The sequence below is a fragment of the Oncorhynchus gorbuscha genome, linkage group LG18 (assembly GCF_021184085.1).
Source record: "Oncorhynchus gorbuscha isolate QuinsamMale2020 ecotype Even-year linkage group LG18, OgorEven_v1.0, whole genome shotgun sequence".
Taxonomy (NCBI): Eukaryota; Metazoa; Chordata; class Actinopteri; order Salmoniformes; family Salmonidae; genus Oncorhynchus; species Oncorhynchus gorbuscha.
The window spans coordinates 22,615,540-22,630,377 of record NC_060190.1 but is presented as its reverse complement, the minus strand read 5'-3'; the positions used below and the strand labels follow the sequence as shown (position 1 = coordinate 22,630,377).

General features: G+C 46.3%; 1 protein-coding gene across 2 annotated transcripts in view; it reads left to right on the top strand.

Annotated features, from left to right (window-relative positions):
* LOC124003509 (protein bassoon-like) overlaps positions 1-14,838 on the top strand; it is a 130,146-nt gene that overhangs the window by 101,278 nt on the left and 14,030 nt on the right. For both annotated transcript variants that reach the window (XM_046311805.1, XM_046311804.1), the window contains exons 6-9: positions 7,103-9,215; positions 9,636-10,603; positions 10,744-10,858; positions 11,802-11,966. In XM_046311805.1, coding sequence (XP_046167761.1) covers positions 7,103-9,215; positions 9,636-10,603; positions 10,744-10,858; positions 11,802-11,966 — 3,361 coding nt within the window. The remainder of the gene's footprint in view (positions 1-7,102; positions 9,216-9,635; positions 10,604-10,743; positions 10,859-11,801; positions 11,967-14,838) is intronic.

Genomic DNA, 14,838 nt, shown 5'->3' with positions numbered 1-14,838 from the left:
GTATGCAAGAATAAACCCCATGGGAACACGCAGCTGTCATAGAGCTCAGGAAGGAGACGCATTCGGTCTCCTAGAGATGAACATACTTTGGTGCGAATCAATCCTAGAACAGCAAATGACCTTGTGAAGATGCTGGAGGAAACAGGTACAAAAGTATCTATATCCACAGTAAAACAAGTCCTATAGCACTGGTACCAAATACTAATTGAATGTATTAAAACGTCTGACCCACTGGGAATGTGATGAAAGAAATAAAAGCTGAAGTAAATCATTCTCTCTACTATTATTCTGACATTTCACATTTTTTAAATAAAGTGGTGACTCTAACTGACCTAAGACAGGGAATTTTTACTAGGATTAAATGTCAGGAATTGTGAAAAACAGAGTTTAAATGTAATTGGCTAAGGTGTATGTAGACTTCCAACTTTGAGTTTCTAGGAAACTATGCAGTTGTCATGACGTTGGCCTGTGGGTAAGGTTTATGACCCCTCATGAATACCTTTCTCCCTTCCCTGTCTCTTGACTCTACAGAGGGTCTCTTGAATTGCCTTTGTTAAACAGAGTCTGGGAATCTCAAACAAGTGGAGGGAAAGGAACCATATTTCGGTAATAGAACCAGTTGAAAATATGCGTTGGTACTGAATGAATATGATGTCAGTTTGGTTGTCATCTGAGACATTATGACTGATGACAGGATGACCTAAACTGTACAGTGGGACAAAAAAGTATTTAGTCAGCCACCAATTGTGCAAGTTCCCCCACTTAAAAAGATGAGAGAGGCCTGTAATTTTCATCATAGGTACACTTCAACTATGACAGACAAAATGAGAAAAGAAAATCCAGAAAATCACATTGTAGGATTTTTATGAATTTATTTGCAAATTATGGTGGAAAATAAGTATTTGGTCAATAACAAAAGTTTATCTCAATACTTTGTTATATACCCTTTGTTGGCAATGACAGAGGTCAAACATTTTCTGTAAGTCTTCACAAGGTTTTCACACACCGTTGCTGGTATTTTGGCCCATTCCTCCATGCAGATCTCCTCTAGAGCAGTGATGTTTTGGGGCTGTTGCTGGGCAACACGGACTTTCAACTCCCTCCAAATATTTTCTATGGGGTTGAGATCTGGAGATTGGCTAGGCCACTCCAGGACCTTGAAATGCTTCTTACGAAGCCACTCCTTCGTTGCCCGGGCGGTGTGTTTGGGATCATTGTCATGGTGAAAGACCCAGCCACGTTTCATCTTTAATGCCCTTCCTAATGGAAGGAGGTTTTCACTCAAAATCTCACGATACATGGCCCCATTCATTCTTTCCTTTATACGGATCAGTCGTCCTGGTCCCTTTGCAGAAAAACAGCCCCAAAGCATGATGTTTCCACCCCCATGCTTCACAGTAGGTATGGTGTTCTTTGGATGCAACTCAGCATTCTTTGTCCTCCAAACACGACGAGTTGAGTTTTTACCAAAAAGTTATATTTTGGTTTCATCTGACCATATGACATTCTCCCAATCTTCTTCTGGATCATCCAAATGCTCTCTTGCAAACTTCAGACGGGCCTGGACATGTGTCCCCCTGCTTAAGCCAGTACGTATGGCACTGCAGGATTTGAGTCCCTGGCGGCGTAGTGTGTTACTGATGGTAGGCTTTGTTACTTTGGTGCCAGCTCTCTGCACGTCATTCACTAGGACCGTGTGGTCCTGGGATTTTTGCTCACCGTTCTTGTGATCATTTTGACCCCACGGGGTGAGATCTAGCGTGGAGCCCCAGATCGAGGGAGATTATCAGTGGTCTTGTATGTCTTCCATTTCCTAATAATTGCTCCCACAGTTGATTTCTTCAAACCAAGCTGCTTACCGATTGCAGATTCAGTCTTCCCAGCCTGGTGCAGGTCTACAATTTTGTTTCTGGTGTCCTTTGACAGCTCTTTGGTCTTGGCCATAGTGGAGTTTGGAGTGTGACTGTTTGAGGTTGTGGACAGGTGTCTTTTATACTGATAACAAGTTCAAACAGGTGCCATTAATACAGGTAACGAGTGGAGGACAGAGGAGCCTCTTAAAGAAGAAGTTACAGGTCTGTGAGAGCCAGAAATCTTGCTTGTTTGTAGGTGACCAAATACTTATTTTCCACCATAATTTGCAAATAAATTCATTAAAAATCCTACAATGTGATTTTCTGGATTTTTTTTCTCATTTTGTCTGTCATTGTTGAAGTGTACCTATGATGAAAATTACAGGCCTCTCTCTTCTTTTTAAGTGGGAGAACTTGCACAAGTGGTGGCTGACTAAATACCTTTTTGCCCCACTGTATCTGGGAAAGTCTACACATTATAGTTATTAGATTCACATGGAATTATTGTGCAATTCAAATGTTTAAATATAAAATTATTGGTGAAAAGATTAAATGTAATTTTAGCTTCCAAATGAGAGATTTGGGTTTTAATAAGGTTAGGGCTCTGTTCAATCAGTGGCCCACCCCTTTGAAGAGACATGGGCTATAAACTATGAAACACACCCTTTCAACCTCCACTATATAAGCCCTTGACGAAAATGTAACCTCCTGTTCTGGGTACATTAGGATGACGGTCCAATGTCAGAAGGATTGAGATAAGAACTACAGAACGAAGCCAACCTCATCGTGAGCTTTTTTCGGTAATTTAGAATGCATAAGATTCTGTATTTACTATAGAGTAGCTGCCTACGGCCCGATAGAGACATCACTTCTTCCTTTGTTCTTCAATTTTCCCGCTCTTTCACTCAAACCCAGCCCCCTTTTCTTTGTGTAACCAGCTGTCATATCTGTTCCGTCCGCTAGGGACGTTTTCCTTTATGACATAATTTGTAATCGAGGTATAATACATTCTGCGTATATGTAATTCTGTGTGATTAGTTAGGTATTTAGTAAATAAATAATTAAACCCAATTTTGTATTGCTGATTCAACTTGCTAGCCTGGGTTCGTGAAGACCAATAATTTACAACTTTCAGATGAGACTGAAATAAGGTGACGATTAATATTGACGATTATATTGCTATTGATGTAAAATATTACTAGGTCTTTAAGAGTTTATTCGGAGGATAACTGCTCTATAAATATTCTTTCCTGGTGCCCCGACTTTCTACTTAATTACATTTACATGATTAGCTCAATCAGGTAATTTTAATTACAGAGAAAGGATTTTATAGAATAGCATGTCATATCACTTAATCCGGCATAGCCAAAGACACGACACAGTATTTTTTTTTTTTATGTATTATTTCTTACATTGTTACCCCAGGAAATCTTAAGTCTTATTACATACAGCTGGGCAGAACTATCTGATATAAGAGCAATGTCAACTTACCAACATTATGATCAGGAATACGACTTTCCCGAAGCGGATCATCTGTTCAGACCACCACCCAGGACAATGGAGCTAATTCCAGTAGGCGATCCACAAGAACGACGCCGCAGAAGGGACAGATGAAGCGGCCAACTGGCCAGGCTCCGTAGACGTGCACATTGCACACCGCTCCCTAGTATACTACTAGTATACTATGTCCAGTTTCTTGACAACAAGGTAGCCGGAAATTCGAGCAAGGGTTGCCTTCCAGAGAGACATCAGAGATTGTAACATTCTCTGTTTCACGGAAACATGGCTCTCTTGGGATATGTTGTCGGAATCGGTTCAGCCACCGGGCTTCTCCATGCATTGCGCCAACAGAGATGAACACCTCTCTGGGAAAAAGAAGGACTTTATGATTAACGACTCATGGTGTAATCATAACAACATACAGGAACTCACGTCCCTCTGCTCACCCAATCTAGAATTCCGGCCATTTTACCTACCAAGAGAATTCTCGTCAGTTATAGTCACATCTGTGTACATTCCCCCTCAAGCAGACACCAAGACAGCCATCAAGGAACTTCACTGGATTGTATGCAAACTGGAAACCATACATCCTAAGGCTGCATTTATTGCAGCTGGGGGATTTTAACAAAGCAACATTGAGAACAAGTATACCTAAACTCTACCAGCATATTGATTGTGCTACATACATGCGCAATACCTTTGGCCATTGCTACTCTAACTTCCGCGATGCATACAAAGCCCTTCCCCACCCTCCCTTTGGCAAATCCGACCACAACGCCATTTTTCTCCTTCTGTCTCATAGGCAGAAACTCAAACAGGATGTAACAGTGACGAGAACCATTCAACGCTGGTCCGACCAATTGGAAGCCATGCTTCAAGATTTGTTTTGATCACGCGGACTGGAATATGTTCCAGTCAGCCTCAGAGAACAACATCGACCTATACGCTGACTCGTTGAGTGTGTTTATAATGAAGTGCATTGGAGATGTTGTACCCACTGTAACTATTGAAACCTACCCTAACCAGAAACCATGGCTGGATGGCGGCATTCGCGCAAAAACTGAAAGCGCTATCCACCGCATTCAACCATGGAAAGAGGTCTGGGAATATGTCTGAATATAAACAGTGTAACTATTCCCTCCGCAAGGCAATCAAACAAGGGACAATGTGGAGTTGCATTTCAACGGCTCAGACATGAGACGTATGTGGCAAGGTCTACAGGAAATCACGGACTACAAAAATAAATCCGTCCATGTCACGGACACCGACGTCACGCTTCCAGACAAACTAAACACCTCCTTTGCCCTCTTTGCGGATAATACAGTGCCACCGTCGTGGCCCGCTAACAAGGACTGCCCCCGTCTCCTTCTCCGTGGCTGATGTGAGTAAAACATTTAAACGTGTTAACCCTCGCAAGGCTGCTGGGCCAGACAGCATCCCTAGCCGCGTCCTCTAAGCATGTGCAGACCAGCTGGTGTAGTCAAAATTTCCTGTATTTACCAAATCATGAGACCAAACCACCACACAAGTCAGAGTTATCATAAAGTCCATCTTTAATTATTATGAGCTCCATCACAACCCTGTGACTCTCAGATCAATTCAGTGTCTATAAATGAATTATCTGAGAGTGCTTACACATTACAACTGAAATCCTTTATAGCAAAGACACACATAGCCAGACAGCATTGGCAATAAATCGTTTAGCTTTGTCTCCTAAACTATGTTCTTATCTCCCTCTTGGTACCACTCAGGACCATAAAACAAAACCTCATCAACAGGCATATATCAAATACACCCCTCCTGGACAAGATCACAGAGACACAGTGACTGGCACACAGACATTGTGGAGCCAAGAGATAATTGGTTCCCCCTCAATCATCCCTTCACATGGTTTAAAAGATATGTTTACATATGAAGACAAGCTTGACATCTCCCCTCTCTGCGGCCCAAGTAACTGACCCCAGGACAGAGAAAGGATAACTGCAAATGGCCACCACTATAGTACAACAAGATACATTCTAAATGAGAAGTAACTCACAAGCATATAATGAAAATAAAAACTCATGTTTAGACCTAGATGTAACTCCTAGTAGTAACTGGTGTGTGTCCTGTCTTCTCTAAAATATAGAGAGTATGTAGAAAAATAAAATTGAGAAACAAACATTCTGAGCCAGAACTGGAGGTATTTTCGTGTGTTGCAAAAATGCATTTGCAAAAATACTTGGGATTAACAGGGTTAAGACACTGTAAATCATAATGACCTGCTTTGAAAATAAATACATACATTTATTACTTTGAAGAGAACAAGCATTTGTTCTCAAATAATGTTTTTATTATAACTGTGCTATATACAGTTGAGAGCATAGAGAGTAGACAACACAATAGTGAACAGAGTGATACTGAATAGACTAGAGTCTTGTGTGAGAGCACATATGCATCACACAGGGTTTGGCATCAAAGGACGTGACAGAATGTTCTCAGGAGAGCAGCTGTCCATGCCAGGCACCAAGCTTCCCCTTTACTCCATTATACCATCATCTCTGTTTCTCACTCCATAGTTTTCCCTGATATCATTTGATTTTTTCTACTTTGCCTTTTCTTGCTTTCACTCACTCACTCACTCACTCACTCACTCACTCACTCACTCACTCACTCACTCACTCACCACACACACACACTCACTCACACACACACACTCACACCACACACACACACACACACACACACACACACACACACACACACACACACACACACACACACACACACACACACACACACACACACACACACACACACACACACACACACACGCGCGCACACACACACACACACACACACCACACCCACCCCATCCCTCTTTTTCTCCATCATGCTATCCCCGCTATATCTGGCAAAGCCCTTAGACATGCCAAGGGGAGACACAATGTGAAGGCATCCTGCTACAGCCCTGCTGTCTTCCGGCATGTTAGCAGCTGGTCAAAGTAAAGTCAGATCCTTCTGCACTCAGTGCGAAGGCTGTCAGAGGAACAGGCACACATAGAAATCATAAGAGGATTTTTACATATAATCTCTTGTTTTATTTGTGCTGGCCATTCATCAACATTTGTAAAAATGGCATTCTCACGGATACTTATTCAATTCACCATGGGTCTACACAACTCCTAAACTGTAAGTAGAAAGAAGGAATCTTGCCATGTTTGAATGTTTTTTATCTTCTGTGAACAAAAATGTATTATTGCTCTTAGTCTGTTGTTGTTGCCATTTGGTTTTGAGACAAGTAAGGACAAGGTGGATGACTATGTTACGATTGGAATTTTATAAGGCTCTGAAAATAAGAATATGAATGATTTATGCTGAGAATCGCTCCCAGATTTTCTATTCTCTCTCATGTGGACATTATTCTTCACGGTCTCTTCCCATTGTAGCACTCATCTTTTACAGTTCTGTTTAATAAGAAACTTGCTCTTGGTTATTATTTTTGCTCATTTATTTATGATGGAAGTGTTTTTTAATGGACCCAAACTAATTTGAAACATAATTATACATTTTACCTTAAATTGATGCTAAGCTATTCTATGAAATTGACATTTTCTGAATTAAGCTATAAAAAAATTCCAATGAGTAGAAGAGGGAGACTGGACTCTAATCGTCACATAAGCACTTTAGTGCAATTAGTCTGATTTCCATGCAGGCATTCTGTTCATTGTTATGTGCGTGTCGTCCTAATGGTGCTTCTCTTTCTCTAGCTCCAGATGGCCACCCTGCAGCAGCAGCAGCAGCAGAACTCTCTGATGAGAAAGGTGAAGAGGACCCTGCCTAGCCCTCCTCCAGAAGAAAGCCCTCTCCCCATCGTCACCCCAGCCATGTCCCACATGTACAGCAGCCCCCCGGGGATGCAGCCCCAGAGGGTGCTGCCAAGGCCTGCCCAGGGAGTCACTAAGGCTGGCCTGCTGAGCGAGCTGAAGGCCGTGGAGCAGGAGTCTACCAAGCTCCGCAAGCAGCAGCAGGAGTTGGAGGAGGAGGAGAAGGAGATTGACGCCAAGCTGCGGTACCTGGAACTGGGCATCCATCAGCGCAAGGAGACCCTGGTGAAGGAGAGGGAGAGGAGGGAGCTGGCCTACATGCGCTGCATGGGCGACGCCCGTGACTACATGTCGGACACCGAGCTTAACAACCTGAGGATGGTTGCGGCCACGGGGACATTCGATGGTAACGGTCTGCTGACGAGGCCTAGTACGGCGCCTCTGAGCCAGTTCACCAACGACCTCGGCCCGGCCTCCCAGTACCCGCCCACCTCCTCCTACATGGCCTATCAGTACGCACAGAGCCAGCCCACGCCCACACAGCAGCCAACCGCTGCTTACCAACAGATCGGTTTCCAGCCCCCTCAGTACCCAACAGCTGGCCAGCCCCAGCCAGGCACCTTCCAGCCACACCCACCCCAAGGCCCAGGTTACCAGACCCAGCCAGGCTACCCAGCCCACGGGGGCTATGGACAGCCATCGTACCATACAGACCTGGGCATGCAGCAGCATAGCCACCAGGGTTTCCAGCCTCCCAACCCCTCTATCCCAGGCCAACACCTCCCCTACCCCGGCCAGAGCCCCTATCCCGGCCAGGGGATGTCCTATCAGCCCCAGGCTGAGATCCTTACTGTCCACCAGAGGCCTCGTCAGACCTCCCTGGCCGACCTGGAACAGAAGCTGCCCACCAACTACGAGGTGATCAGTAACCCTGCCGTCTCGGTGGCCACATCAGCTCCAGACACCTGCTTTGGCTCAGTCTATGCCTCTAACACCATGCCCAACGCCTACGGGCAGTACCGCCCCCCGGAACCTGTGCTGACCCACGGTGTGGACAGCCCCACATCAGCCTATGCTGCAGACGGCCTCTACACCTCCAACCTGGAGCAGAATATCCCCAGGAACTACGTCATGATTGACGACATCAGCGAGCTGACCAAAGAGAACACGGGCCCTGCTGTTGATGCTCTTGGCCATCCAATGGGAGGACGTTACGGTGAGAACGGCCCCGTGCGCCAGACTGGCTACGGCAATGAGCCTGTGGACCCGTACATGCCTGCAGGCACCACAGGCTACCACCAGCAGGGCGCTGTGGAACCCCGGACCAGCACTACTGGGGGATCTTCTTATTACTATGACGACTATAATAAACACCCCAGCACAACACGTCCAGGGGGCCCAGGGCCCCAAAAACACCCATCCAAGAACCTGGCCCCTGCTGTGGTCTCCTCCGGTAAGCGCAGCAAGCATAGGAAGCAAGGCATGGAGCAGAAGATCTCAAAGTTCTCCCCCATCGAGGAGGCACGGGACGTGGAGTCTGACCTGGCCTCTTACACCATGACCACCTCTACCGGCGGCAGCTGCACCGTGGTGTCCCGGTCCGGGGTGAAGAAGAGCGGCTACGACCAGCAGAAGTACTATGGTGGCCAGCCGGGAAGCCGGGAAGCCCTGGAAGAGGAGGACCGGATGTACGGCTCGGGGAGATCCCGGTCTACAGGCTACGGCATGGACAAGATCTCCTCCAGGGACTCCTCAGGCTACAGGAGCAAGTCCTACGAGAGGGATGCCTTGGAGCGGTCTCAGAGAGGCAACCGCGGTGGACGGAACTCAGAGGAGGAGAGCCCCCTCAGCCCCGTGGGGAAGCCTGTGGGGATCGGACGAGGCGGCACTGGGGTACCAGGGGATCCCCATGACGTGAGGAACCAGTATGGCTCCAGCCACTCCCTGCCGGACGTCCAGGATCACCACATGAAGGACCTGCCCAGGAGCCACGTGTACAAACCAGATGACTCATACCTTGTAGACGACATGCACGCAGCTGTGTCGGACAGCGAAGGTAACTGGTGCTGAATGCCACTAACTGCCTGACCTCCTCTGTCTCCCTGTCTGCTGGAAAGAGTCTGTATGCCAAGTGTGGTCTTCAGAGCAGCACGACGGCTCCTTCTATTATGTGACTGTTTGAAAAGACGTGCATGTTGTGCCCAATGCATAAACCGCATATGCCTATGTTTCGTAAATCTTTTTCTGTTTTTGCATGCTGAAAACATTTCAATTTTTTGAGTTTTGTGATATTACATGTTTTTGCTGTTTTTTGTTTGACTCTGAAAGACTTTGCATGCTTTTGAGACTTTGGGCCCGTCTTTTTGTCTGTCTTCCGCATGGCTTCAGTTCAGTCTGCATGTCTCTCTTCTTCTCCTCTCTTCACATCACAAAAGAAAAGGAAACTGACTGATGATAATCTTTGTTGTCCAAAAAGCCTATCATCTGGGTCAGGAGGAGACGGACTGGTTTGAGAAGCCAAGGGAGGCTCGCGCCAACCGCTCCAGACACCACGGGAGTGCAGGCCACATCTCCACAGGTAGACAACAGACCGGCGCCAACGTGAAGCACACCTACCATGACTACGACGAGCCCCCCGAGGAGCAGGACCTGTGGCCTCAAGATGAGTACAACAACCAACCTCGCCACCCCTCGTCCACCTCATCATCCCGTGACCACCGTGGTTACCATGGCAGTAGCGGCGGCAGTTCGGGGAGGCACTCATCTTCCCGCCACTCTGGCGAGGAGCCCCGGTCGTCCAGCCGCTCCTCCAGAACACACCCCAAAGACCCATCCGCCCGCTCTGAGGGCCGTGGATCCTCCTCCACCCAGAAGAGGGGAGGCTCGGAACCCCGTTCCTCCCGGGAGGGCTACCGGGATCGGGACTCTGGGGACTACTCCTCCCGTGATCCGGCCTCTGGACACCACCGTGAGGGCACCGGGGGCAGGGGTCAGAGGCCGCCGGGCTCGTCTTCCAGGAGACAGGAGGGGGTGCCCTCTGCAGGGGCCAAGCAGGGCCTGGGGCAGCAACCCCAGGGTGGTCCAGGGGGGCCCCAGCAGCAGGGGCAGCGTTCCAGTGGGCAGTCCCAGTCAGGCAGACAGCCTGGGTCCCAGGGGCCAGATGGGGGACAGCCAGCCCAGCAGCCTGGCCAGCAGCAGCAACGCACCCAGCAGCAGCAGCAGCAGCCCCTGCAGCAGAGCCAGCTTCCTCAGACCACTGCTGGTGGGCCTCAGGCCAATCCAGGGACCGCAGGGCCAGGTCCCATGGCAGGACCAGGGACAGGACAAGGGACAGGACCAGGTACAGGACCAGGAGTGGCACAGCACCAGGATAAACCTGTCCAGACTCCGGCACAAGGCCGGCAGCCAGCTGGACCCGCCACAGGCCAGTCACCAACCACAGTCGTAAGTACATCTTAGATTGGGTTGGTATTTCAAGATCCATTGAATGTCAATGTGAAAATGTATGACATCTTACTTTCTACCTCTTGGTGAACAGCTAGACAGTAATGATATTGTTCCACTCTCTTTCTGTTCTGTGACAGGTGACCCCTGCTACACCTGCAGCAGCCATTGGGGGGGTGAAACCTGCAGCAGCGATTGGAGGGGCAGCAGCAGCACAGCCTCCCAAGACAGTCACACCCCCCCTCACAGGCATTGGTGAGACTGACATCTCCCCTATAGTCACATGACATAATTCCCAAACACAGAATGACATACTACCCAAACACAGAATGACATACTACCCAAACACAGAATGACATACTACCCAAACACAGAATGACATACTACCCAAACACAGAATGACATACTACCCAAACACAGAATACTACCCAAACACAGGACATACTACCCAAACACAGAAGGACATACTACCCAAACACAGAATGACATAGTACCCAAACACAGAATGACATACTACCCAAACACAGAATGACATACTACCCAAACACAGAATGACATACTACCCAAACACAGAATGACATACTACCCAAACACAGAATGACATACTACCCAAACACAGAATGACATACTACCCAAACACAGAAGGACATACTACCCAAACACAGAAGGACATACTACCCAAACACAGAAGGACATAGTACCCAAACACAGAATGACATACTATCCAAACACAGAATTAGATACTACCCAAACACAGAATGACATACTACCCAAACACAGAAGGACATACTACCCAAACACACAAGGACATACTTCCCAAACACAGAATGACATACTACCCAAACACAGAAGGACATACTACCCAGAAACAGAAGGACATACTACCCAAACACAGAATGACAAGCCCCCGGCATACATGGGCTCCCAAGTGGCGCAGCGGTCTAAGGCACTGCATATATGTGCTAGAGGCGTCACTACAGTCCCTGGTTTGATCCCAGGCTGTACCACAACTGGCCGTGATCAGGAGTCCCATAGGGCGGCGCACAATTGGCACAGCGTCGTCTGGGTTAGGGGTGGGTTTGACCGGGGAAGGCCGTCATTGTAAAATCAGAATTAGTTCTTAACTGACTTGTCTAGTTAAATAAAAATGTAATAAATAAAAATACCATCTGACAGTGCTATTCTTGTTCCTCTGCAGGCTCTAAAGCAGCCCCTCCTGGAGGGATAGGTAGCAGGCCTGGAGGGATAGGTGGGATCGGCAGTGCAGCGGCAGGCCAGCCTCCAGCGGACGGGGGAAACGTTCTCACCAATATCCTGGGAGGGGCGGGAGGGGCTGCCGAGCAGGCAGGGAAACTGGGTGATGGTAAGGCCCTGAGTGCCTGAATACTGGAAAACTGACACAAAAACACTGGGTGCATCTCAAATGGCACCGTATTCCCATACAGTGCACTCCTTTTAGCCAGAGGCCTATGGGCCCTGGTCAAAAGTAGTGCACTATAGAGGGAATAGGGTACAATTTGGGACACAACGAGAGTCTGATGAGGAAGGAATTACAGTTGAACAAATTCTGTATGGTGTGTGTGTGTTCAGTGGTGGAAAAAGTATTCAAAATTGTCATACTTGAGTAAAAGTAAAGAAAATGATTCAAGTATAAGTGAAGGTCACCCAGTATAATACTACTTGAGTAAAAGTATTTGGTTTTAAATATACACTACCGGTCAAAAGTTTTAGAACACCTTTTTCTTTATTTTTACTATTTTCTTGAATAATAGTGAAGACATCAAAACTATTAAATAACACATATGGAATCATTTAGTAACCAAAAACGTGTTGAACAAATAAAAAATCTATGTAATATTTCAGATTCCACCCTTTGCCTTGATGACAGCTTTGTAAACTCTTGGCATTCTCTCAACCAGCTTCACCTGGAATACTTTTCCGACAGTCTTGAAGGAGTTCCCACATATGCGTAGCGCTTGTTGGCTGCTTTTCCATCAATCTTTGGTCCGACTCATCCCAAACCATTTCAATTTGGTTGAGGTCGGGGGGTTTTGGAGGGCAGGTCATTTGATGCAGAACCATCACAGCCTGGAGCTGTGTTGGGTCATTGTCCTGTTGAAAAATAAATGATAGTCCCTCTAAGCCCAAACCAGATGGCATGATGTATCACTGCAGAATGCTGTGGTAGCCATGCTGGTTAAGTGTGCCTTGAATTCTAAATAAATCACAGATAGTGTTACCAGCAAAGCACCCCCACACCATCACACCTCCTTCATGCTTTACAGTGGGAAATACACATGCGGAGATCATCTGTTCACGCACACCACGTCTCACAAAGACACAGTGGTTGGAACCAAAATTCTCTCATTTGGACTCCAGACCAGAGGACACATTGGCACCGGTCTAATGTCCATTGCTTGTGTTTCTTGGCCCAAGCAAGTCTCTTCTTATTATTGGTGTCCTTTAGTAGTGGTTTCTTTGCAGCAATTTAACCATGAAGGCCTGATTCACAAAGTCTCTTCTTAACAGTTGATGTTGAGATGTGTCTGTTACTTGAACTCTCTGAAGCATTTATTTGGGCTGCAATTTCTGAGGCTAGTAACTCTAATGAACTTATCCTCATGAGAGCCAGTTCATCATAGTGCTTGATAGTTTTTCAAAGTTCATGATATTTTCCGCATTGACTAACTTTCATGTCTTAAAGTAATGATGTTTCTCTTTGTTTCTCTTTGCTTATTTAAGCTGTTCTTACCATAATATGGACTTGGTATTTGACCAAATAGGGCTATCTTCTGTATACCCCCCCCCCACACACACACTCCTTGTCACAACACAACTGATTGACTGAAACACATGGAGAAGGAAAGAAATTCCACAAATGAACTTTTAAGAAGGCTGTTAATTAAATCTGTTCATTGAAATGCATTCCAGGTGACTGCCTCGTGGAGCTGGTTGAGAGAATGTCAAGAATGTGCAAAGCTGTCATGGCAATGGGTAGCTATTTGAAGAATCTCAAATAGAAAATATACAGTGGCAAGAAAAAGTATGTGTCACAAATTGATCTGATCTTCATCTAGGCCACAACAATAGACAAACACAGTCTGCTTAAACGAATAACACACAGACAATTATATGTTTTCATTTCTTTATTGAACACACCGTGTAAACATTCACAGTGCAGGGTGGGAAAAGTAGGTGAACCCTTGGATTTAATAACTGGTTGACCCTCTTTTGGCAGCAAATGACTTCAACCAAACATTTTCTGTAGTTGCGGATCAGACCTGCACAACAGTCAGGAGAAATTTTGGACCATTCCTCTTTACAAAACTGTTTCAGTTCAGTAATATTCATGGGATGTCTGGACTCTGACTGGGCCACTCCAGAAGGCGTATTTTCTTCTGTTGATGCCATTCTGTTGTTGATTTACTTCTGTGTTTTGGGTCGTTGTCCTGTTGCATCACCCAACTTAATTTGAGCTTCAGCTGGCGGACAGATAGCCTAACATTCTCCTGCAGAATGTCTTGATAAACTTGGGAATTCATTTTTCTGCCGATGATTGCAAGCTGTCCAGGCCCTGAGGCAGCAAATCAGCCCCAAACCATGATACTCCCTCCACCATACTTTACAGTTGGGTTGAGGTTTTGATGTTGCTGTGTTGTGCCTGTTTTTCTCCACACATGGTGCTGTGTCTTCCTTCCAAACAACTCAACTGTAGTTTCATCTGTCCACAGAATATTTTGCCAGTAGCGCTGTGGAACATCCAGGTGCACTTTTGCAAACTTCAGACGTGCAGCAATGTTTTTATAGGACAGCAGTGGCTTCTTCCGTGGTGTCCTCCCATGAACACCATTCTTGTTTAGTGTTTTATATATCGTAGACTCATCAGCAGAGAAGTTAGCATGTTCCAGAGATTTCTGTCAGTCTTTAGCTGACACTCTAGGATTCCTCTTAAGCTCATTGAGCATTCTGCGCTGTGCTCTTGCAGTCATCTTTGCAGGACGGCCACTCCTAGGGAGAGTAGCAACAGTGCTGAACTTTCTCCATTTATAGACTATTTGTGTCACTGTGGACTGATGAACATCAAGGCAAGTCAACAGTTCTTAGATCTGAGATCTCTTTTGTTCGAAGGCATGGTTCACATCAGGCAATGCTTCTTATGAATAGCAAACAAACATTTTGTGAGTGTTTTTTATAGGGCGAGGCAGCTCTAACCAACATCTCAAATCGGGTCTCAT